The sequence below is a fragment of the Gossypium hirsutum genome, chromosome A05 (assembly GCF_007990345.1).
Source record: "Gossypium hirsutum isolate 1008001.06 chromosome A05, Gossypium_hirsutum_v2.1, whole genome shotgun sequence".
Taxonomy (NCBI): Eukaryota; Viridiplantae; Streptophyta; class Magnoliopsida; order Malvales; family Malvaceae; genus Gossypium; species Gossypium hirsutum.
Window position 1 is genome coordinate 13,437,836 of NC_053428.1, and position 23,189 is coordinate 13,461,024.

The window sequence follows — 23,189 nt, forward strand, 5'->3', positions numbered from 1 at the left end:
AATTGCTGCAAATTCCAAGTATTTCTCTGAGAAATTCAAATTTCTGTTGTGGGGTATATGGAGCAGGGAGTTAGTGTTTAATCTCAACTTCTTCAGAAAACAGATTGAATTGATTAGATGTGTACTCCTTACCATTATCAGACTTTAAAGCTTGAATCTTACGGTCACTTTGAGTTTCAAACCATTGCTTGAATTTTTAAAACAAGCCAGCAACCTCTGACTTGAATTTGAGGAAATAAATCCAGCACATCCTAATATAGTCATCAATGAAACTATGCAATACTTACTCCCTTTGAGTGACGGAGGTTTTTAAGGTCCAATTAGGTCTATGTGGATTCATTTCAGCTCTCCAAGTCGCTTTTTTCAAAGGAAGTCTTGCGAGCTTACCAAATTGGCAAGTTTTGCAATATGGTATATTAGCTTCAAGATGAGGTAGCCCCTAAACCAGATCCTAATAGCATGATTTAAATGTCCAAGCCTTTTGTGTCACATTTCTGCATTGATCTTAGTTGCAGCATAGGTTTTTTGCTCCCGTTTTAAAGAATACAAAGTAAAGCTTTTTCCCTTCATCATTTTTTGAATACATCTTTACCTTCTGCATCCTTGATTTGACAATGATTGGTTTCAAAGACAACTTTGAAGCCCTTTTCAAGCAACTAACCAACACTAAACAAAATTTGATTTATATTAAGTACAAATAACAAATCATTGATTAGCTTTGTACCTGAGGGCATCTAATTGCCACAATGCCTTTGCCTTTAACAGTAAAATAGTCTCCATTAACAAATTGTATTTTAGAAACTATCGAAATATATAACTCCCTAAAGAGATCACGATCAAATGTCATATGGTTTGTGCCACCACTATCAATAAGACACTTTTCATTACCTCTCTTTCCACAATGCACACAAAGAGTAAAAACAAATTTTTTGTCTCCCTGATTTGACTGAACTCTTGCAAGCAGTGCACCCTCGACAGACCTTCAGACCTCTTCTTTGTTCTTGTGCTTTTAAAGCATTCAGTAATTCTGCCAATTCTAATTTTTGACATATTTTTAGCATTTTCCAAAGAAGAAATAGTTGCTTCAAATCCTTCAGGGATTGTTACAAAATTTTTTTGAACCAATCTAAAATCAATAAATTCAAGCCAAGTAATCTTACTTTGTTAGCAATGCTGAGTAATCTATCAGAATACTCTTTTAACTATCATGGAGTCTTTCATATTCTAAAGTTCAAATTCTCTTATTAAGTTGAGAATGTGCATTTCCTTTCCTTACATCTCCTTCATATTCTTCCTTCAAGAAATTCTAAACTTCAAATGCTGATTTCTTTTTGCCATAATTCTAACAAAGATTTCTGGTGAGTCTGCAGTAAATAATATAGTTCTAGCCTTGGACTTTTTTGTTTTCTTCTCCTTATGATTCTTTAGTTGCACCATGCTTGGATTTGCAGGCAAGGAGGAACTTCGTAGTATTCCTCAACAGCTTCCCAAAGATCATTTGTCTCCAATTAACCTCCATCCTCACTACCCATACATAATAGCCTTCCCAATTGAAAATAGGTGGAGTAAGTGCAGTGAAAAAGGTTTCTAAATCCATAAAAGAAAAAAAAAATCCTCTCAATGATATGTCCCTTTAAGAAGATGGTTCTTATATCAAATTGTTGAAGTTTTTGAGAAAACTTCCAGGAAAAGAAAAAACAACGAAGACAAGAATAAAGTAAAACTAATTTTTTTATGGAAAGTGTATTTTTTATTGAACTGGAAAACTAATACTTAGAGTAAAAATTCAACAATCAATGACTAAAAATAAGGAACTAAAAGATTCATAATCAATAAATCCTAAAAATCAGCAACAAATTTAAAATAACTAAAATAGCTAAATTATTTTGAGTGCAGTAGTTGAGACAAATGTTCAATAATTACAAGAAAAATAGGATAAAGGTAGAGAAATCATTCAAGTATAAGATGATAGAGCGTAGATAGGAATCTCGCCATGCGTCACGAATTGATGGTAGACTCAATTCTGACTAGTTTTCCACACTTATTTTCAGTAGTTGAAAATTATCATGCCTACTAGTGAAAAATTGGCTAGCTCTGGCTACCTTGTAGAGCAAACCAAATCTCCCAAAATCACACTGCGGGGTTTTTTATAAAATTAATTCAAAAAATTTAATTAATTACATAAATAATTTATTTTTTAATTAAACACGTAAATAACTTAAAATATATAATGAAAGCATGCCACATCAATAATTAGAATAAAAAAATATTTTTTAATGAAGCTATGTAAAATAGTCTTACCTGTATAAATATTAAAAAAATATTATAATTTTAAAAAAAATAAAAGAACTTTAAAAAGAATTTCTATTTTTTTATAGAGCTAAATAAATTGACCCCGTCAATTTTCAAAGCTGGCACCCCTTTTCCCAAAGAGGTTCTTTTTTCTTTAAATTTTTTTGAAATTTTAAATATATTAAACAATCTTTTTTGTCTTTACCTATTAAAAAGGATACTAAAAAATTAAAATTAGTTATACTCAACATTTTCTTTAACATTTTTATATTTAAAATTTTTAAATTTTTTAAAATTTTAAATATATTAAAAATATTTTTTCTCTTTACTATTAAAAATAGATTAAATATATTAAAATTTTAATTTATTTAAAATTTCAATATATTTAAAAAATATATTGAATATATTAAAATTTTAAAATGTTAAAGAAAATGTTGAGTATAACTAATTTTAAATTTTTAATATACTTAATATATTTAAATATATTAAAATTTTGAACATATTAAAAAAATTAAAAGTATAACTAATTTTAAAATTTTAAAATATTTTTTAATAGGTAAAGATAAAAAAGATTTTTTTAATATATTTAAAATTTTTAAAAACTTTAAAAAAAATCACATTGCAGCTTTGGAAACTGGTGGCGCCAATCTTTTTGGCTCCACTAGAAAATAATTTTTTTTTAAAGTCTGCCCATTTTTTTAAAATTTGTAGTATTTTCTTTTACATGATTGCTAACGTGATCTGTTGGTGGCATCAAACTCTTTAGCTATACCAAATTTCACTGTAAATTTTAAGTCATTTACGTGTCTTATAAAAAAATAGTCATTTATATAATTAATTAAAATTTTAGATTAATTTTATAAAAAAAGCCTCTGAATTGAACACAAATACAACCAGCTTAAGCTGGTTTCCACTGATTTTTTAGTATTCCTACATTTTTTTTTAAAGTCTAAAGGACATTTCATTGCGGATTTAAGGTTCTGATGGAATATATTGCAGAGATTATATATGTAGTCTTACCTTGGCAGAAGTGCACACAGAGAGATAAATTTGAAAATAAACCCATGCCTCTTAGTGGCTTTCTTTTTCAGCACTTCTATATGGAGATGGATGTAATATAATTGATAGTTTAAATTTATTAGTTGTTTGTAAGTTCGCTAGCTATCCAAGGGGCAAATAAAAGAGTAGCATTCCACGCTCAAGCAGAAGGAAGCAACAAAGTAGCATTCCACGCTCAAGCAGAAGGAAGCAACAAACATTTTGGTAATCTATACTTGACCAACGCATGCATTACACCATGAATCGGAGCAACATGAAGCTAGATACACAGTGCTAAACAAAGAGGTATATATCACACCCATTCACACTGGGCCAGCTTGATGAGAGGATTTGTAAATGTGAAGAACATAAGTTAAATGATAGAAGGAAAACATAAAATATAGAAGATCATAACATGAGTGGATCGACATATTTAAATTACTATATATCCACTTGTGTAGTATAAGGAAATTTCCTTATACAATAAACTTCAAAGTTTAAATTTATCCATGTTACAAAACCTTCGTTAAGCCAAAAATGAGTCCACCATTCCATTGTTACAAGATTGCCGAACCATTGGTGAGCAACTTCATGTACTACAACTATTGTAAGCTGACAAGAAGGAAATGTTACAACGAAAAATTTGTTGCTAAGTACCTTTTGGATTGATGGAAAAATATTCTTTTACTGCTGGAGTGCGCTTTTTTATAAAATTAACCTAAAAAATTAATTAATTACATAAATAATTTAATTTTTTTAATAAAATATGTAAATGACTTAAAATCTATAATGAAAGTTGGTAAAACTAAAGAGTTTGGCGCCATCAACTTGTCACATGAACAACCAAATTAAAAAAATTAATTTTTTTGTGTAAAATGGCGCCATCTATATAAATACCAGAGAAATATTATAATTTAAAAAAAAATAAAGGGACTTAAAATTTTTTTTTCCTTTTTTTGTGGAGCCAAATAAATTTAGCCACCAATGTTCAAAATTGTCCACCTTTTTCCTTTTAAAATTTTAAATATATTAAAAAAACCTTTTTTTTCTTTGCCTGTTAAAAAATATATTAAAATTTTAAAATTAATTATACTTCAAAATACATTTTCTTTAACATATTTAAAATTTTAATATATTTAAATTTTTTTAAGTTTTTTAAAAAAATTTTAAATATATTAAAAATATTTTTTCTCTTTACCTATTAAAAAATATATTAAAATTTAAAATTGGTTATACTTAATAATTTTTTAATATATTTAGTTTTTTTAAATATATTAAATATATTAAAATTTTAAATTAGTTATACTTAAAATTTTTTAATATATTTAAAATTTTAATATATTTAATTTTTTAAGTTTTTTAAAATTTTAAATATATTAAGAAAATTTTTTTTGTCTTCACTTATTAAAAATATATTTAAGTATATTAAAATTTTAAAATTAATTATACTTAACATTTTTTAATATATTTAAAATTTTAAAAAAACTTTAAAAATATCACATTTGGAAACATGTGGCACCAATTTATTTGACTCCAATAGAAAATAATTTTTTTTAAAATTCGCCTATTTTTCAAAAATTATAGTATTTTCTTAATATTTATATAAGTAGCATCATTTTATATTGCTGCACCAATTTTCGTTATAGATTTTAAATTATTTACATATTTAATTTAAAAATAAGTCATTTATATAATTAATTAAATTTTTTAAGTTAATTTTATAAAAAAGCCCTTTAGAGTGTGAATCTTTAGAAAGCATATCATTTTCTCGGTATGATAAATAATACAGTGGAAGGATTGTTTTCATGTTGTTTGAAACAAAAAATAAAAAAATAAAAAAAATCGAATCTAATCTAATCTGACGAGAAGAAATCAGAACATTTAAGAAAACAAAAATAACTAAAAAAAATTAAGAACAAATAAAAATAATAAATAAATAAACGAAAATTAAAACCAAAAACAAAGTGGAAATCTTTGTTGCATCTTCCGGCTCATAAGAGGTTAGAGTTCCCTTCAAAAGCAGAAATAATCTAATCGTCGAGTTCTGGTAGGATCCACTCTTTTTTTCGACCAGACACCAGAACGGAACGGCCACTTAGTTTTTCCAACGCAAGAGTTGAAGAGGTTTCGCCAGTAGGCACCGTCGAAGTGTTTGAGGGCGGTCATATCGTGGTGGACGTCGAGCAGAGAACCTGATCGGGATCGGTAGACAATCTCATCGAGAGAGTAAGATTCATCACATGATGAAGGGTCGGAAATGACGGTGAATGGCACGTATTTGGCGGTACAACAAGGGTGGTCGGTTGTGGGGGTGGAATGTTGTGGAGACGAGCTTATTCACGGATGTTATGGTGGAGCTTGAGGGGTTGTGTCGGCTTCGGGGGCGGCAGCTTCACAGTCGATGTCGGTGGAGAAGCGAATGCATTGTCGAGATCGGAAGTGGAAGCTTTGATGCAATGGAAGTAAGGTTTGGGGACAAAATGAGCGGAGGTGAAACGAGAAAAAGCCACCATTTTTGAAAGTGGGCGGAGTCTGAGTGAGTGATCTGAGACTGGGGCCTTTTCACTATTTTGGGCTTATATAGAAATGGGAATCATCTATTACTGACCAACAATGCTAACGCTTATTGTCAAATTAGCAATCAAATTAAATTTAAGATTTTCATCAACGAATTATTAAGTTAAAAAAAAAACAAACTTAAAACTTCATAATGAGTTAATCCTATTTTCAGAAAAAGGAATTACTTTTTAACTTTTAAATTTTACTGAGCTTAAAAAAAAACAATTTATCAATAATAGTTGGACTCTCGATATCTAAGCGCATTGGTTAAGATTCCCATTTCTTGTTTACATAACAAATCAGACCTTTATGGTGTCCATGTTTTTAAGGTTTGAGTCTCCATATTATTATGGGAAAATGTCATGGATGAATTTTCTTTTTTACATTTCATCATGTATAAATTTTTTAATTTAATTTCATTTAAATCTGAATATATTTTTATTTTCAATCAATTGTATTTTTAAAAAAAGCAGCTTCATTTATTCATAACATAAAGTAACAAAAACTGAAGAAACAGCTGGAATTTGAAGAAGCTGAAAAGCCTTTGGTTTCCCCGTATAAAATCCAAACAGACAATGGCAATTTGGAGAAGCTACTAGGAAAACGAAATCCATTGATCCATCCACAGCTTGCCTCATGCTGCATTGCATTCGAGATTTAACTCTCTTTTGTAAGATCATTTAAAAGACCGACATGAATTTGGAGATGTAGAACTATGAACCTTAATAAACACTGTATGCTTCAGCTCTACGAAGCAGCTTTGAAGGGTTGCGTCGTCAGTCGTCACCATCCGAAATGACCCGCTCATTCTCCATTAAGTCTCTCTCACTTCATTCACTGAAACCCCTTTGCACGTACGTATCAGCTTTGGCTGGTCATTTTGACTTCACCGAAGCTCTATTGAGGGCAAAGCCTGAACTTGCGTCTCGGCTCGACTCCTTCAATCACCCGCCCCTTCACTTGGGTTCCGCCGAGGGCCACCTTTAGATTGTCAAAGCATTGTTGGCCTGCAAATTTTGATGTCTGCTTTTTCCATGATGAAGATGGAAGAATCCCTCTCCATTTAGCGGTGATGAGGGGACGAGTCGAAGTCCTACAAGAACTGATCACCGCTGAGTCTAACTCGGTGCTTGAGAAATTGAATGGGAATACAGTTCTACACTAGGCGGTGCAATAATGCTCCAAAACAGTTGGTAAAACAGCTGAAAGAGGACGAGGTTTTCGACTTCAGAGACCACCTAGGCAATACCATGCTCCATTCAGCTGTTTTGCTGAAGCAAAACCGAGGTAAATTGACAGTAAAAAACATGGTGTGTCCTATTAATTAACTATATAATTGCCAATTAATTAACTAGTTATTGCTCCTTTTTTCAGACCGTAAGATACTTGGTTTCGCTATCTAAAGCAAAAGAAAAATGATGATCGCGTTAAACCTAATGGGTTTCAGCGCCCTGGATTTGGTAGAGCGTTATCCAGAAGATTTCAAGGGCATAAAATAGGAGACATTCTTTTCAAAGTTGAAGTAGAAGTAGAAGTAGAAGTAGGACAACGTCAACTGACGAGGACTCGGATTCAACAAATCTAGAACCAGTTGCTGTTGGTGAGCAGCCCAGAGTGAAGGCAACCAAATCAGGATTCAGTAGCTTGGGGATGAAGTCAGTGTACCGTAAATTCAAGAATTACTTGAAACGTCAATCTAATTGGGTGGAGAACATGCAGGGGAAATTGATGCTGGTGGCCCCGTTAATCGCAACCATTTCTTTCCAAGTCACAGTCAGCCCGCCAGGCGGAGTTTGGGCGCAAGATTACACGGACTCCGTGGGTGCTTACAATTGCAAAGTGGATTATGGCAAATGTGTTGCCAGAACCGCCGTGCTAGCCTATGCCTTCTCTTTTGGTTTCTATACAAGTTACGCTTTGTTTCTGATTGCTTTTCAAAATTACTTCTGTACTTAAAAGTTGAAGTTACAAGCCAAACAGACAGTTTTTGAACTCAAACTTTTGCTTTTTCAAAAACTTGTTTTTTTTGGAGTTCTATATTCTAATATATTTTATGTAATATTTATAGTAAGTTTGTAATTATTTTTTTATTGAAATTTATTTTAAATATATAAAATTATATATTTAAATTTATAATGATTATATTTTAATTATTATAGATTATATATTTAAATTAAATAATTGATAGTAATTACTTACAAATATTTAAAATTTATATTTCATACATTAAAATATTAATAACGAGTTACAATAAATTATTCTTTTATATTTTTATTAAAATATCATAATATTAGAAAATTTAAACATTATTTAAATATATATTTTTTAATTCACTACATCATATTTAAAATGGACATTATATTTTTTAAAAATATTTTTTTGACAACAATATTAAACACTTAAATTTTAGATGAAACTTTTTATAAGCAATTTTTCACAATATTTTTCAAAAGCATTTTACAAAAGCAATAAGAAACTAGCCCTTAATCTACTTGGGAAGGAAAATATTATCACCTCTATAAATGAATCAAGATCTTTTTAGTTAAGAGAAGTATAATTTTCAATAAAAGATTCAAATCCAGATATGAGTATTACGTTTAAAGATTTAAACTTTATAACTATTGAATAATAAAAGGTTTCTTACAAAAGAGTAGGCTATTTTTTTTAATTCGGGAAAGAAATGTCACATTCTTGCCACTTGATTAAGAGGTTGTTAGCAAAGAGTAGTGTGATAGCCCGAAATAGGGCCTAATCGGAATAGTATTTTCGTAACCACAAATCCGAAGTGAAATATTTTAATTTTATAAATTTTTATTAGTTACTGATTGATTGAAATATTGTGTGAAAATATGGATAGAAAATTTTAATGATTTAGTGCCTAATTGAATTTTTAGGACTAAATCGAGAAAAACTGCAATGTGTGTCTAATTAGTGATTAAATGACTTAATTGAATTATTGCATGAAATTGGAAGTGTTTATGTGGCAATTAGACCATAAATTAGTGATATGGACACAAAAGGGTAATTCTAGAAAAATATCTAAGTAATGGGTCAAGGGCATTTTTGTCCAAATTGGGTAAAAGACAAAATAAAGAGAAAATAAGTGTCCATCTTCTTCAAAAATCAGAAGCTTGCTGCCGAAAGTTTCATGTTACCATAGTTAAGGGTTTTGATTTTCCTAAGCTCAATTGTAAGTGATTTCTTGCCCCGTTTTTAATTATTTTCGTATTTTTATGCTTATTGAAGCTTGAATTTCATGTTTCTACCATTTAATTTAAATGAAATTAAAGTTTAAAAAATTTACCCATTCATGATATAATTGTAAATTGATTAGTGATGTTAGATAATGAATGTTTGAAGTGTTAATTACAAGTTTTACTAGATGAATTTCAATGAAAAATGTTGAAAAAGGGCTAAATTGTGAAAGATGGTAAAGTGTGCATAAAAAGTTGTGATTTTGTGAAATTGAGGGCTGTTATGAGCATGAAATATGATTTAGTGAAGTTTGAAATTTAAGAATTTAGTGAATTTTCTTTTTACGAGCTTAGGGACAAAAGTGGAATTTTTGAAAAGTTTTGGGGAAAAATGTAAATTTGCCAAAATGTTGTGTATGAATTGTATTTGAATGAAATGTTGATAAAATGTATTAAATTGTGTTAATATAGATCAAGAAAGAAGAAATAGTAGAAGTGATCGGGGAAAAGAGAAAGTTATCGACTAAATTACAAAAGTAGTCGTTTTGCATCCGAGGTAAGTTACGTGTAAATAATAGTTATATTTTTTATAAATTGTGAATTATATTTGATATGTGAATTAATATTGAATGTGGAAGGAAAATTGTTCATGAATTATTCAAGTGATAAAGTGTTGAAAATAAAGCGTTAAGTGTAAATTTCCAGTTGAACTTAGGAATAGAAGTGGATACAAGTGACATGTCACTAGAGATCAGTGTTACAGTGTTACAGTGAGTCCCGGGTGCTGGGTGATCTAGCATGTGTTGCAGACACCTGACAACTTGTGTGAGCAGGCCTATGGACATTTCCAGTGTTATTGATCAGTGGTAGCTTCGGCTACGTTTCAGTGGTAGCTTCGGCTACATAACAGTGGTAGCTTCGGCTACATATCAGTGTTGCACTTATGTGCTAAATCTCTACGTATCTGTGTATATTCCGAGTGTTCAACGGGATTAATGATGGGTTAAAGTGAATATGAAATGAAGTGTGTATGCAGGTACAATTGGAAGAATTGAGCATATGTGATAAATGTTAAGTGTGAAAATATATATGCAAGTGAATTGGTAAGATTGTGCATGTGTAAGTGATTGAAATTGCTAAGAAATGTTTTGATTAGTTATATGTTAAAAGTGTTAATTATTAAATGAGTAATTATTGTTTACATGTAACTTACTAAGCTATTTATAGCTTACACATTTCTTTCTTTCCATTGTTTTATAGTGTTTTGAGCTTGCTCGAATTGGTGATCGTCGGAGCTCGTATCACACTATCACAGCCATATTGGTATTATGTGTTTTCAAAATGTTTAAAGTTATGGCATGTATAGAGTCTTAATCATTTTGAGTATGTTCATTTGATATGGTTAGTAAAGATTATGTTTTGGTGTTATGTATGTGTAAATGGTAGCTACTACATAGAAGCAGTTTCTTTGACAGCAGCAGTGACGTGAATGTGAAATATCACCATAAATAGTAGATATGGAATTATAGAGTGAATGATATATAGAATTAAAGCTTATCAAGTCTATTTTTACATGAAAGAAACGGCGTAGGCAAAGGAATTCTATATTTTGAGATATTTGAATTTTAGTGAGACAGGGTCAGAATGGTTTTTGAAGTCCCCTGTTCTAACTTTATAAAATCATTATAAATTGTACAGAAATAATTATAGGTCATAATTTATATTTATAGATTCCTTAGTGAGTCTATTTTCAAAAGAAATTAATGGTAACCTTATATGAATTCTGTACAATTAGATAATTGATTTTTAGTGCCAAGAGGTCAGATCTGTCAAGCTGTGAAACAGGGGATACTTTAATGAATAAACTGTACTAATTGGCTAAGTAAAAAATTCTGAAAATTTTATTGTAAGTAGGAATATGAGTCTAGTTTCAGGGAAAATTTACGGATTTAAATTTTGAGTTTCGTAACTAAAGTTATAATTAAATTAGTGACAGTCGCGCAGGTGGACAGTTTTGTTGTGAACAGTGAATTTAATTTTAAAAGCAAATTTTTATACTCCGAATCGGTAAGTTAAATTGGATGACATCTCGTACTCGATTCCGGCGACGGTCTCGGGTAAGGGGTGTTACAAGTAGAGTTTAGTGTATTTATACTATTATAGATTTTAAATAAAATCTTAATTTTGTAAATTTTTCATAAAACTAATTTGTGAGTCGTATCCAATCTTTTCCAATATTTTAATTTTTTTTCCTATTTGGTGGTAGAATTTCCTATGAAATGAAGATTGATGTGGAAAAGTTTTCATATCTGATGGGCTTCAATTACAAAAAAGATTTCTTCGTGATTAGGGTTTCAACTCATGGTGTTGAACTACCTGATTATGCATAGAATGCTGAAATTGTAGGTGATCCTAAATACAATAGTGTTGTTGATGGTAGTGGCGTGTAATATGGTCCTATAAAGGGAGGTGGTGCAAAAAATATTCATGAGGAAGTTGTTAATGCATGATATAATGGTGGAATGGATGATAGGGCTATATAAATGATGGTGTATAATTTAGTGCTTGTGTGAAAAACATGAAGTTGTTAGTAAATGCACCAGAAAATATATAAACCATACTAATCGGAAGGTGCACTCATTAGTATAGGATTTGGGATTAAAACTAATGATGATGAACTCAATGCAGTACTCCCGATCGCGGCCCCATATGAGGTCGCGTTGGTCTTCTACGATGAATTTGTCTACTCATTTTCTCTTCTGGCAATAGTATGGTTTACCATTAAGTCTAAACAATTTCATGTAATCCGAAGATGTTATCAAATTCGATCTGACAATTTGTTCGCATATAGGTATAAAATCATATCTATGTTCCAATAAGTTAATATACTATGCATGAAATTTAGGTCAATCTTCATCGGTTCTCCCTCACAAGTTAATTTTTTGAAGTTCATCCAGGTTTTGAGGTAAGGGCGAAATATTTTACACAAAGTCAAACTGGTGCATCACTCAATCAAATTCATGTATCTCAACTGTTGTAAAAAACTATTAATGACACTTTGACGTGTCAGATATTATGATTATTAAAAAATTCAAACGAGATACATTTTTCAATTCTCAATTTAGAGCATTCAAACTACAGTATGAAATTATAAATTTCATTACGTACCAATATTAAAATTCAAATCCTGACATAATTATTATATAATTGAAAATTTTAAAAACTAACCTTAGCTTTTGACCATTAATTTAACAATAACTGGATATCTTCAAGCTTATTTGGTATACCCACATGACTCACATCCTTGTTCCACCTATTCAAATAATATATTATTCCAAATATATAATAATGAAAAAAATATACGATAACTATATTATTAAATACATCTTACCTTATTGCGAGTGAGAATTGATAAGAGAAATTTACTCGGAAATGTAAAAATGGTAAGTGATACCATGCCTATGATTGAAGAAAGATATACAACCATCAATTTTAATTTTATGTGCTTTTGTTGCCTAACACATCTCTCGGTACAATGTAGTCAAGATAGCTAATCTCTAACTGAGTCGTCTGACTTCTTTTAAGTTAATTAGTTGTAGGAGCCACCTTAAATATACTAGAGTTTGAAATTTATTTAGCATTAGAAGACCACTGAACAACCTTCGTCTGAATGCTCGAGCAAATTATTATCTTTCAACCGCACTAGAAAAGTTGTTGAGACGTGAGAAATTACCTTCTAACCATTTCATATTTATCTAATTACCACTTTTAACACCCCCTAACCCTAAACCGTCGCCGGAACGAGGTTATGAGGCATTACCGGACATATTAGACAACTTACGAATAATTTACAATTAATATAACTTTCATAGTATAATATAATAATTAAGTCCCTATATTGGACTCTCGAAGTTCAAACACGTATTAAAAGTAGAACAGGACTTGTTCGAGTATTCCGAGAAATTTTTTTTTTATAAAAAATTTCGGTAGCATTTCTGCTTATTTTTACCTAAAACCCCCTGCAAATTCAAACCAAAACAACCAACACCAATGTTTCACATTCATATAACTAATATTTATATCATTAACATAATTTTTAACTTAATAACTATCATAGCATCATTCTAAATTGATTAAAAACTTCATTCATTTAACCATTTAAATCTTATAATTCATCCTTCACTACCCAAAGTAATATACATATTCAAGTGACTAAACAACACCTATGTACATGCCACCTTTACCCAAAAGAAAAATATACATCACCAAATTTGTGTTGGAGTCGGGAATGTTCTGGATGCTGAGCCAAGACAATTGACTTCTACTAACCTGCGCACGGAAACAACCGTACGCTGAGTATGGATATACTCAGTGGTATTACCATAATTCAAAATATATCATCAATAATAAAAATATAAATATTAAAATACATAACAATTAATTTCTTAAATACTAATTCATACTTTATTTTTATTTTTATTTTCATCATTTCATAATAACAATTCAATTTAATTATTCGTCAATCAATGTATTTTTCACAAACTTGAATTTAAACCACTTATGAACATTTAGCTCATACTTTTCTCTTTCTATCACAATTCCAATTTCTATTCATAATTAAATTTCTTTTTCTCATTTCAATGCCTTAAATTTACATTTCAATTTTTCACCCTATTAACGTAACTCGGACTTTGGCGGATACACGGATCCAACCAAACACACCAATATGGCACCCAGTGCCTCATCGGATAGTTCGAAGCAATAGTTGACACCCAGTGTCTCATCGGCATAGCCGAAGTAAAGTTGGTACGCAGTACCTCATTGAATCTATCCGAAGAAATATAGTGACACCCAGTGTCTCATTGACTCGAGGTCGAAGTATCCCTGAACACTTCCAATCCTATGGCATGCCAACTATATCCGACTCAGCTCGACTAGTTAATAGGGTATTCAATTCACAATTCAAATCACCATTCATTTTTCAATCAATACACTTTTCAAATAATCACATGTTCCATAATTCACTTATTCAATTCAATTTGATTCAATTTGCATCACTTTCATTTTCACTCAATATTCATATCAATTTCACATACTTACCTCAAGTCTTACTTACCATTCATAACAATTAAAATTTCAGCAATCAATAATAATTAAAATTCGAATTATAGTAATACACACCGTAATTCTCCCGTTTTAGTCCTCGATGACTTTTTCCTTTCCTTTCGATGCTGATGCTTCAGGTTCTTTGTTGGCTACGAAAATAATAGTAATTTACATTATTATTTACAACATTAATTATAATAAATAATTAAATTTCTAAACAATTCCTACCTTATTCCCAATTTAATCCTAACTAAACTTAATTATTTTCTTAATCCAATTCACTCTCTTTTTCTATTCAAATTTTGTCTAAACTTATATTTAACTATAAAATTTCCTGCATATTTCCCTAATTTCGAATTTCTTCAATTTAGTCCCTACAACATAAAACTTATAGCCTAGTTTACATGTAACAGCCCAATTTTTAGTAGTGTCAGAATAGTGATTCGAGATCACTAAAATTGATGAAAAAGTTAGAAAATTTTATTAATTAATAATTATAAGTTAAGTGTGATTTTAGAAATATTTTTAAATCAGTAAATTTTGTGATTTAAAATAAATTATTAGGTAAATTGGGTCGAAAACGAGGTATCGAGACCTCGATATTATAAACTGAGTCGTAAATATTTATAAAAATATTTACGGAGTGTCAACAGGATAATATTAAAGTTTCGTTAAGAAATTTTAACGCTTTGATAGTTAATTATGAAAAAGGACTAAATTGAAGTAAGGATAAAAGTTTAATTATAGATTAAAGAAAAGTTAAAGGACCAAATAGGCAATTATGCCTTTTTCTAAAGTTGAGGCGGCATAACAAAAGAAAAAATCTAAGATATTTTTAATTTAAAATATATATATTATATTATACATGCATAAGTAATAATTATGTTTTTATATTATATTATTATTAATATATTATATTATATTATATTATTATATATATATGACAAAGAAAGAAAGAAAAGAAATAGAGAGCAAAACAAAACAGAGAAGGGAGAAAGAAAGAAACAGAGAGCAAAACGAAACAGAGAAGGAAGGAAGGAAAGAAAGAAAGAAAAGAAAAGAAAAAGGGAAATTTGGGGTTTTAAGGTTCAAAGTAATTTGGTAAGTCAATTTAATCCCCTTTTCTCTTAATTTTGATATTTTTTTTGAAATCCTAGAACAAAATACTACTTGATTTAAGTTGAAATTTTGGAAGTTAGTAGATTATTAAACATGGTTCATGTTGAATAAATTGTTAAATTAGGGATGTATTTGATAGAAATTTTGATTGGAATTGAATAAAGGATTGAATTGTAAACTAAACTATAAGTTTTGAATTTTAGGGATTAATTTGAAATAAATTCGGAATTATGAAAACATGATAAAAATTAAATAGTTAAATATGAGTTTAGCAAGAAATTGGGTAGAATAAGGGTATGAATTGAGAAAGAAAAATATATAGGTTTAGTTAGGGGTTAAATTGATTTAATTTCAAGTTAGAAGTTAGTAAAGAATGTAATTGTAAAATAAAATATAAGTTTTGAATCGATAGGGATTAAATTGAAAGAATCCCGAAATTAGGGATTTATGGTGAAATTGAGGAATTAAATTGACTTTATAGTAAGAATTAAGAGAGAATATAGAGTTAGATTGGAAAAAATAAAATTAGTATTGGTAAGGGATTAAATTAGAATTTGGGTAAAGTTTAGGTATAAAAGGAAATATTTTAATGAAATCGAGTATTAATGATTTTTAATTGTTTAATTACGTAGCTAATGTCGTGTACGAGTCATTGTCCGAGAAAGGAAAGGAGAAGGTGGACAAGGATTGACTCGGGAGAAATTTCGGTTAGTATTACTATAATTCGAATTTAATTATTAATCGTTGAAAATTAAATTAATATACACGATAAGCAAATTGAGGTGAGTTTCATAATTGAATTGAATAATATATATACGTATTGATATTGAATTTATTGACAGTAATTATTGAATTTTGAATAATATGTTAGTAAATAAAAATAAGGAGAATATCAATATTTAATTGAATGAATTAAAATATGAATTGAATAAATGAGATATTAAATTGAGATATGTGAATATGTGAATTGTGTATTGATTGAAAAGTGGTTTGAATTGAATCGAAGTATGATTATATGTGAATATCTGAAATATGTATTGGTATTGAATTGTATATTGATTTGAAAGTGGGAAGTGAATCTGAGTTGAATTGCGATTAAATCGAAAGTGAATTTGAAATAGAAAAATGTATTGAAACAAATGGTGATTAAATGGGAATGATTTGAATTGAAAGTATGAGAAAGTGATTGAATTGAAATGTGATTCGGAAACCCTATTAACTAGTCGGGCTGAGTCGGATATAGTTGGCATGCCATAGGATTGGAAGAGTTCAGGGATACTTCGACCTTGAGTCGATGAGACACTGGGTGTCATACTATTACTTCGGATAGATTCGATGAGGTACTGGGTACCAACTTACTTCGGCTTGGCCGATGAGACACTGGGTGTCAACTATTGCTTCGAACTATCCGATGAGGCACTGGGTGCCATTCTGGTGTGTTTGGTTGGATCCGTGTATCCGCCAAGGTCCGAGTCTTGTTAATAGGGGTAAATAATTGAAATGAGAAAATTGAATAAATGTGATTGATTGAGCTATGGGAAGAAACGAAAAAGTGAAGTTGTGAATTGATGTGTGAATTGGAAATCGAAATAAGAGATTTAAAGATATGAGCCCAAAGTTCATGAAGTGATAAAGAGTAAATTTTGTTATATGATATTAGTGAGTACAAATTGCAATAAAATTTATGTTGAATATAAATTAAATGAAATGAATTGTATATGAATTGAAATGAACTATTGGAATGAGATGTAAAGAAAAATCCCATGGAATTGAGATAGTGAAATAAGGTATGAATACAATTAAATACAAGATTTGAATTATAGCTTATTGTTATTAATTATCAAGTTGATTTAATGCATGAGATAATTAATGAATAATTGTAGGCATTTATAAAATGTATATAATTTATCGATTAATGTTATTAATTCGAATTATGGTAATACCACTGAGTATTTCCATACTCAGCGTACGGTTGTTTCCGTGCGCAGGTTAGGTCAAAGTCGGATTGTTGAATCAGCATCCAAAGCCGATTCTGAGCTAATTGTGGTGGTGAACATTTCTTTTAGTTATGGCATGTATAGGAATTTAGTAATTTTGTATATTTGTAAATATGATTTTACTATAGAATGATGTGTAAGTATTTGATGATGAATGGTTGTTTAAATGGTCAAGGATGAAGTTAATTATTGTTATAAAAGTCTAAGTGATAAATTAGGTATGAAAATCACTAAAAATGGTATAAAAATATTTATGAGTTGTAGTTTATATGTGTAGAATTCTTATTGAGTCTATTTTCTGTAGAAATAAGTGGTAATATCATATGAAAATCCTATAATGAGAAAATTTATTTTTAGTACCAAGGGGTCAGGACAGTCGAGTGAAGAAACATGGGAGAATTTAACTAATAAACTGTATTAATTGGTCAAACCAAGAATTCTGAAATTTTTTATGGTAGAAAGATATATGAGTCTAGTTTCAGGAAAAATTTACGAAATTAAATTTGGAGTTCCGTAGCTCGAGTTATAATCAATTTAGTAACTGCTGCGCGATTGGACAGATTACTGTAAACAGTAAAATTAATTTTTAAAACGAATTTTTATGCCCCGAATTAGTAAGATAAGCTAAGTAATGCCTCGTACTCGATTCCGGCAACGGTCTCGGGTAAGGGGTGTTACATTACAATTTAATCCCTTGATCAATTCTAACTTGAATTCATTCAATTAAATCCCTAATTCCATAATTTGTCCAACATGAACCATATTTGGAAACATATGAACTCTTGAACTATCAACTTAATTTCATCAAAATCTTGTTTTAAAGCTTCTAAAATATCAAAATTAACTAAAATGGACTTAATTGGTTTACCAAATTAATTTCAAGCTTCAAAAACCCTATTTTTCCTTTTTCTTTCTTTTTCTTCTCTTCTTTCCCCTGTTTCGAATGCTCTCTGTAACTTTCTTTTTTTTTCTTCTTTTGCGTTTTATTTGTTTTATTTCTTTTATGTTATATTTTATATTTAATTAATTTAATAAATATCTATTTTCATAACAAATACTAATATTACAATTGGATACATATTTATTTTTACATTTGTACCAATAATTTTTTTACCATTGTCATTATTTAATTTGTTTCTCAAACAAAAATCTCATAATTTTAATAGTTTAATTATTTATTTAACAAATATCTTTTTACTTAAATTATTAGTAATTAAGTATTTAAATTAAAAATGTAACAATGTAATTTTTACACATGTATATTTTTATTACCATACAGTTATCTACTATTTAATTTATTTAATAATAATGCTAATAATAATAATCTAATATAAAACCATAACGTTAATTAATAATTATAATAATTTAATATAAAACCATAATAATAATCATTATAATATATAAAACCTAAAAAAAATCTTTGATTTTATTTCACCAATATGCCACCTCATTTGTAGTCAATGGCTTAATTGCCATTTTAATCCTTTTTATTTTCTATTGCTTTATAATTAAACTTTTACCCTTTATTCAATTTAATCCTTTTTATTACTTACTCTAAATTAAGCTAAATTCACCTAATTAGATCCTAATTAGACACACCACTAGGCTCATAAATATTTTTAATAATTATTTTCGAACTTATTTCACTAAGACGGAGGCTCTATAACTCACTTTTCCGGTGCCCCGTTAATTTCGGGTCATTACACCACTAAACTTGTTCAACGTCTTGCCTAATAGCTAGTGGCAAATTGGCTTTCAATCTTCAAGGTGCTCCACCCCTGTAACGACTACCTCATCAATTGGTAGACCAAGTTGTAATGTCACATCCTTGAGTGTAATCGTACATTCACCGCATAGAAGATGAAATGTGTATATTTTGAGTATCCATCTCTCCAAAAAAACACTAATAACTGTGGGCTCTAATTTAGTCCCGCAGAGCATACAAGACACGTATAAGAATCTCGCCTCTTTCAAGTATTGTTCAATAACATGCGGTGCTTTCGCACTTAAATTGTGTATATATGTTTCAATAATTCGATCTTCGGCCTGATTATATAAATATAAAAAATTAAATATATATAATAATATTAACAATTTAATAATGATATTAGTTAAAAATAAAAAAATAATGATTATTTTCTTACCATTTGTAATTGGATGTTGGATATGTATTTGTGATTCAAATGAATTAGAGACGTTGACATTTTTAAAATCGGTAACGTTTATCAAATTAAATAAGATTAATTAATTTAGACAATGAAATAAAATATATAATATTATTAAATTACCACTAAATTAATAATTTATTTAATATAAAAATATTGTTAAACCTATTAAAATAAACAAATAATAATAAATTACCTTATTTTACTTAAAATCTTTGAAACGATAAAAATAAAACAAAATCAAGAAATTACTAAATGTTAGGATAGAAAATTAAGAGAAGAAGAAATTGAGAGAAAATTGGAGGAGTTTATATGAAGTTAGGGTTTAGGAGCTGTTGGAATGTTTTTAATTTGTTCAGATTTTCTAGTCATTGTGCTCTAACTATTCATATTTATTTTTTTAAATTTAATTTAAAAAAGAAGAAGCAAGAAACACTTTTGCCTATGTGGCAACCACCCCACGCAAAGTCGACTTATTCCCTAAATTTAAAAAGTAAAAGGTTTAATGATATATTGGTCACTAATATAAATGGCCCTAATTATATTTTTGAATTTTTTTGTCATCAACTTTTATTATTTTCTTTAATCTATTTTTTTAATAAATTTAATGAAAGTACCGTTAAAAAAAGTAGATAGGGATGATATAGAATTTCATATGTGGAATATTTTTAATGAGAGATAATTTATTACTTAATTAATCTAATAAGATAATTACATGTGAAAAATAATAAAATAAATAAATAATACATTAAATTAAAAAATAATCCTTAATTTAAAGAAAATAAACATAACAAATGTATGAAATATTGAAACCTTTTGAAATAAAAGAAAGAGTAAAACTTTAAATTTATTTATTAAATTTGTTAGAAAAAGTAAATTGAACAAAAGAATAAAAATTAATAGCCAAAAAAGTCTCAAAAATAATAATTAAAACCATTTTAATAAAATATATAAATGTTAGTGAGCAAATTTAGAAAGTAAAATAGCCTATTCCCTAAATTTTATTTGAAATCAGCATATTTGACTAATTTCCCCAATTGGTAAAGGTTATTAAGTTTTGGTGAGAATGCATGCATCAGACCATAACTCATTACTTCCAATGGATATGGATTACACATCATCTTACATTGACTCCCTTCGTAAAACAAACCGAACCGGCTTAAATTGTCTGCAACACAGCTTATATAACCAAAACCTCTATTTAATCGAAACCGTCAAAATCTCAACGCTACAACCCATCCAAACGCTCAGAATCCGATTCATACAATCACAATCGCAGACAATTAGAACCTTTTGGATAACTAAAAAAACATAAAAATTAAAAAATACCTAATCCATTACCGACACTTGTCTGTTCCCCCTTCTTTAACTGTTCGTCTTATTCTCTTTCCTCCCCATTTTTCTACCTCTAATCTCCGGTCACCCTCGTCTCTTTATCTTCTTCTCTGAATCTCTCCCGCAATATCGAGAATCTCTCTTTTACAGGTAAAAAGTTCCGTCGCCGGGGATTACAATGTTTGAGTCTCCGGTAAGCGAAATAATTATGCTTTGATCGATCGCTATTTTCTTTTTTCTTTTGTGTACCCAAAGAAATGGTAGATCCGTTTGCTGTGATTCACTTTCGATCCAAAATCTGGTTGCGCAAAAGGAAAAAAAATCCCTCCACTATTGCTTTTACTTTGCTTTTAATCTCACCCGGACGGTGACTATTGACTCTGAGGGTGGTGTTGGCTTCTTTTGAGGGTGGTGAATGTGTACAAGTTTGTTGTCAAATTGTTGGGTTTTTTTTTTTTAACTTTTTGTTGGGTGATATATAAAAGTAGATATTAGCTTTGATTTTTATTTTTATTTTTTGGTTTTTGGGAGTTTTGGTGTTTTGGGGTTCGATCTTCAAAACTGGGAAAGATGAATATAAGGGCGGCCGAGGAAGAATCGGCGCAAGAGATTCATATCCCGGCCGATATAGATTGGGAAATGCTTGATAAATCCAAGTTTTTCTTCTTAGGCGCAGCTCTATTTTCTGGTGTTTCAGCTACCCTTTACCCCGTAGTTTTGGTTAAAACAAGGCAACAAGTTGCTCAAGCTCAACTTTCGGGTATCCGTACAGCCTTTTCCATTGTTAAACACGAAGGTTTCCGGGCTTTGTACCGCGGATTCGGTACTTCTTTAATGGGAACAATCCCGGCTCGAGCTCTTTACATGGCAGCTCTCGAGGTTACCAAAAGCAATGTGGGGAGTGCCACGGTTAACTTTGGGATTCCCGAACCAACGGCGTCCGCAATTGCTAATGCGGTAGCTGGATTAAGTGCTGCAATGGCTGCACAGCTTGTTTGGACCCCGGTTGATGTGGTTAGCCAGAGGTTAATGGTTCAAGGAACCCACCCGAGTTGTAGTTCACCTTGTAGATATGTAAATGGGATCGATGCGTTTAGGAAAATAGTTAAAACGGATGGCCCAAAGGGGCTGTATAGAGGCTTTGGGATATCGATTTTAACCTATGCTCCATCGAATGCAGTGTGGTGGGCATCTTATTCGGTTGCTCAGAGGCTCGTTTGGGGAGGCATTGCATGCTACATCCGGAAGAAAGACGATGAGAGCAATGACAATGGAAATATTATCAGTAGTAGTAACAATAATAATACGATTAGGCCAGATTCGAGGACGGTAATGGCGGTTCAGGGAGTGAGTGCAGCCATGGCTGGAGGGGTATCAGCTTTGATTACAATGCCACTGGATACGATTAAGACCAGGCTGCAAGTTTTGGATGGGGAAGAGAATGGGAGCCGTGGACCAACGATTGGGCAAACTGTTCGGAATTTGATTAAAGAAGGTGGGTGGTTGGCTTGTTACAGAGGGTTGGGGCCGAGGTGGGCGTCCATGTCCATGTCTGCAACAACAATGATCACTACTTATGAGTTCCTCAAACGGCTCTCAGCTAAGAACCAAGAGAGCTTGTTGTAATTACATCAAGATGAAAAGAAAATTAGTGAAAACAGAGGTTTCTTTTTTTCCCTTCATTTTGGGTTCTTTGATGTTTGTCTAAATCATGCTTCTAATGCTTTTTCTTTTTCATTTTTTTAAGTTAGCCTGCTGATGAATGTAAATATGGGTGCAGGTTTTTATGTGAATATGAATATAAATCACTTTGTTTCTTCCCACTATATTTAACCATGGATTAACATCTAATTGATGAATGGGTTTTTATTTATAGAATTTGTGGGTCATCTTTACGTGCTTCACTTTTTTTTTTTTCATTTGTAATCAATTTCTGATAAATCTCTCAAGATTCATTTGATAGAAAAATGGGGAAGTAGATGTAGAATATAGGGTTTTTGATGGAATATGGTACTGAAATTTTGCAGAAGCATGAATTTGTTTTATTTATTGTAGTCTTTTTGGTTATAATTATTAAGCAGCAGAAAAAGCAACTTGCTCGTGGTGGGTCTACCTCAATACCAAACTCAGATTTTGGATGGATATGGAAATCAGGAATTTTGGAGTATTTGTTTAAATATTTTTAATGAATAAATTTTAATAAAAATCATAAATATTTTTTATGGATCTGAATCATCAAGTTCATAATAGATAATCCAGAAAAAAGAATTAATTAGTAGTAGGCCCTACTATATCCCTTTTTGTTTCAATCTAGATTATATGAGCTACTCTATTTGAGTTTAAACTTAACAGCCCGTAATCAATAATTATTAATTTAATCCTTT

General features: G+C 30.0%; 1 protein-coding gene and 1 long non-coding RNA gene across 2 annotated transcripts; both read left to right on the forward strand.

Moving 5' to 3' along the window:
• Nucleotides 1–15,156: 15,156 nt before the first annotated feature.
• On the forward strand, nucleotides 15,157–17,483 carry LOC121229369 (uncharacterized). Its single transcript, XR_005927101.1, has 3 exons — nucleotides 15,157–15,290; nucleotides 15,941–16,015; nucleotides 17,297–17,483. It is a non-coding gene; the product is annotated as an uncharacterized lncRNA (long non-coding RNA).
• A 3,143-nt stretch (nucleotides 17,484–20,626) lies between these two features.
• On the forward strand, nucleotides 20,627–22,628 carry LOC107906077 (solute carrier family 25 member 44). Its single transcript, XM_016832939.2, has one exon. The coding sequence runs from the start codon at nucleotides 21,376–21,378 to the stop codon at nucleotides 22,429–22,431; it is 1,056 nt and encodes a 351-aa protein (XP_016688428.2). The 5' UTR covers nucleotides 20,627–21,375; the 3' UTR covers nucleotides 22,432–22,628.
• The last annotated feature ends 561 nt before the right edge of the window (nucleotides 22,629–23,189 follow it).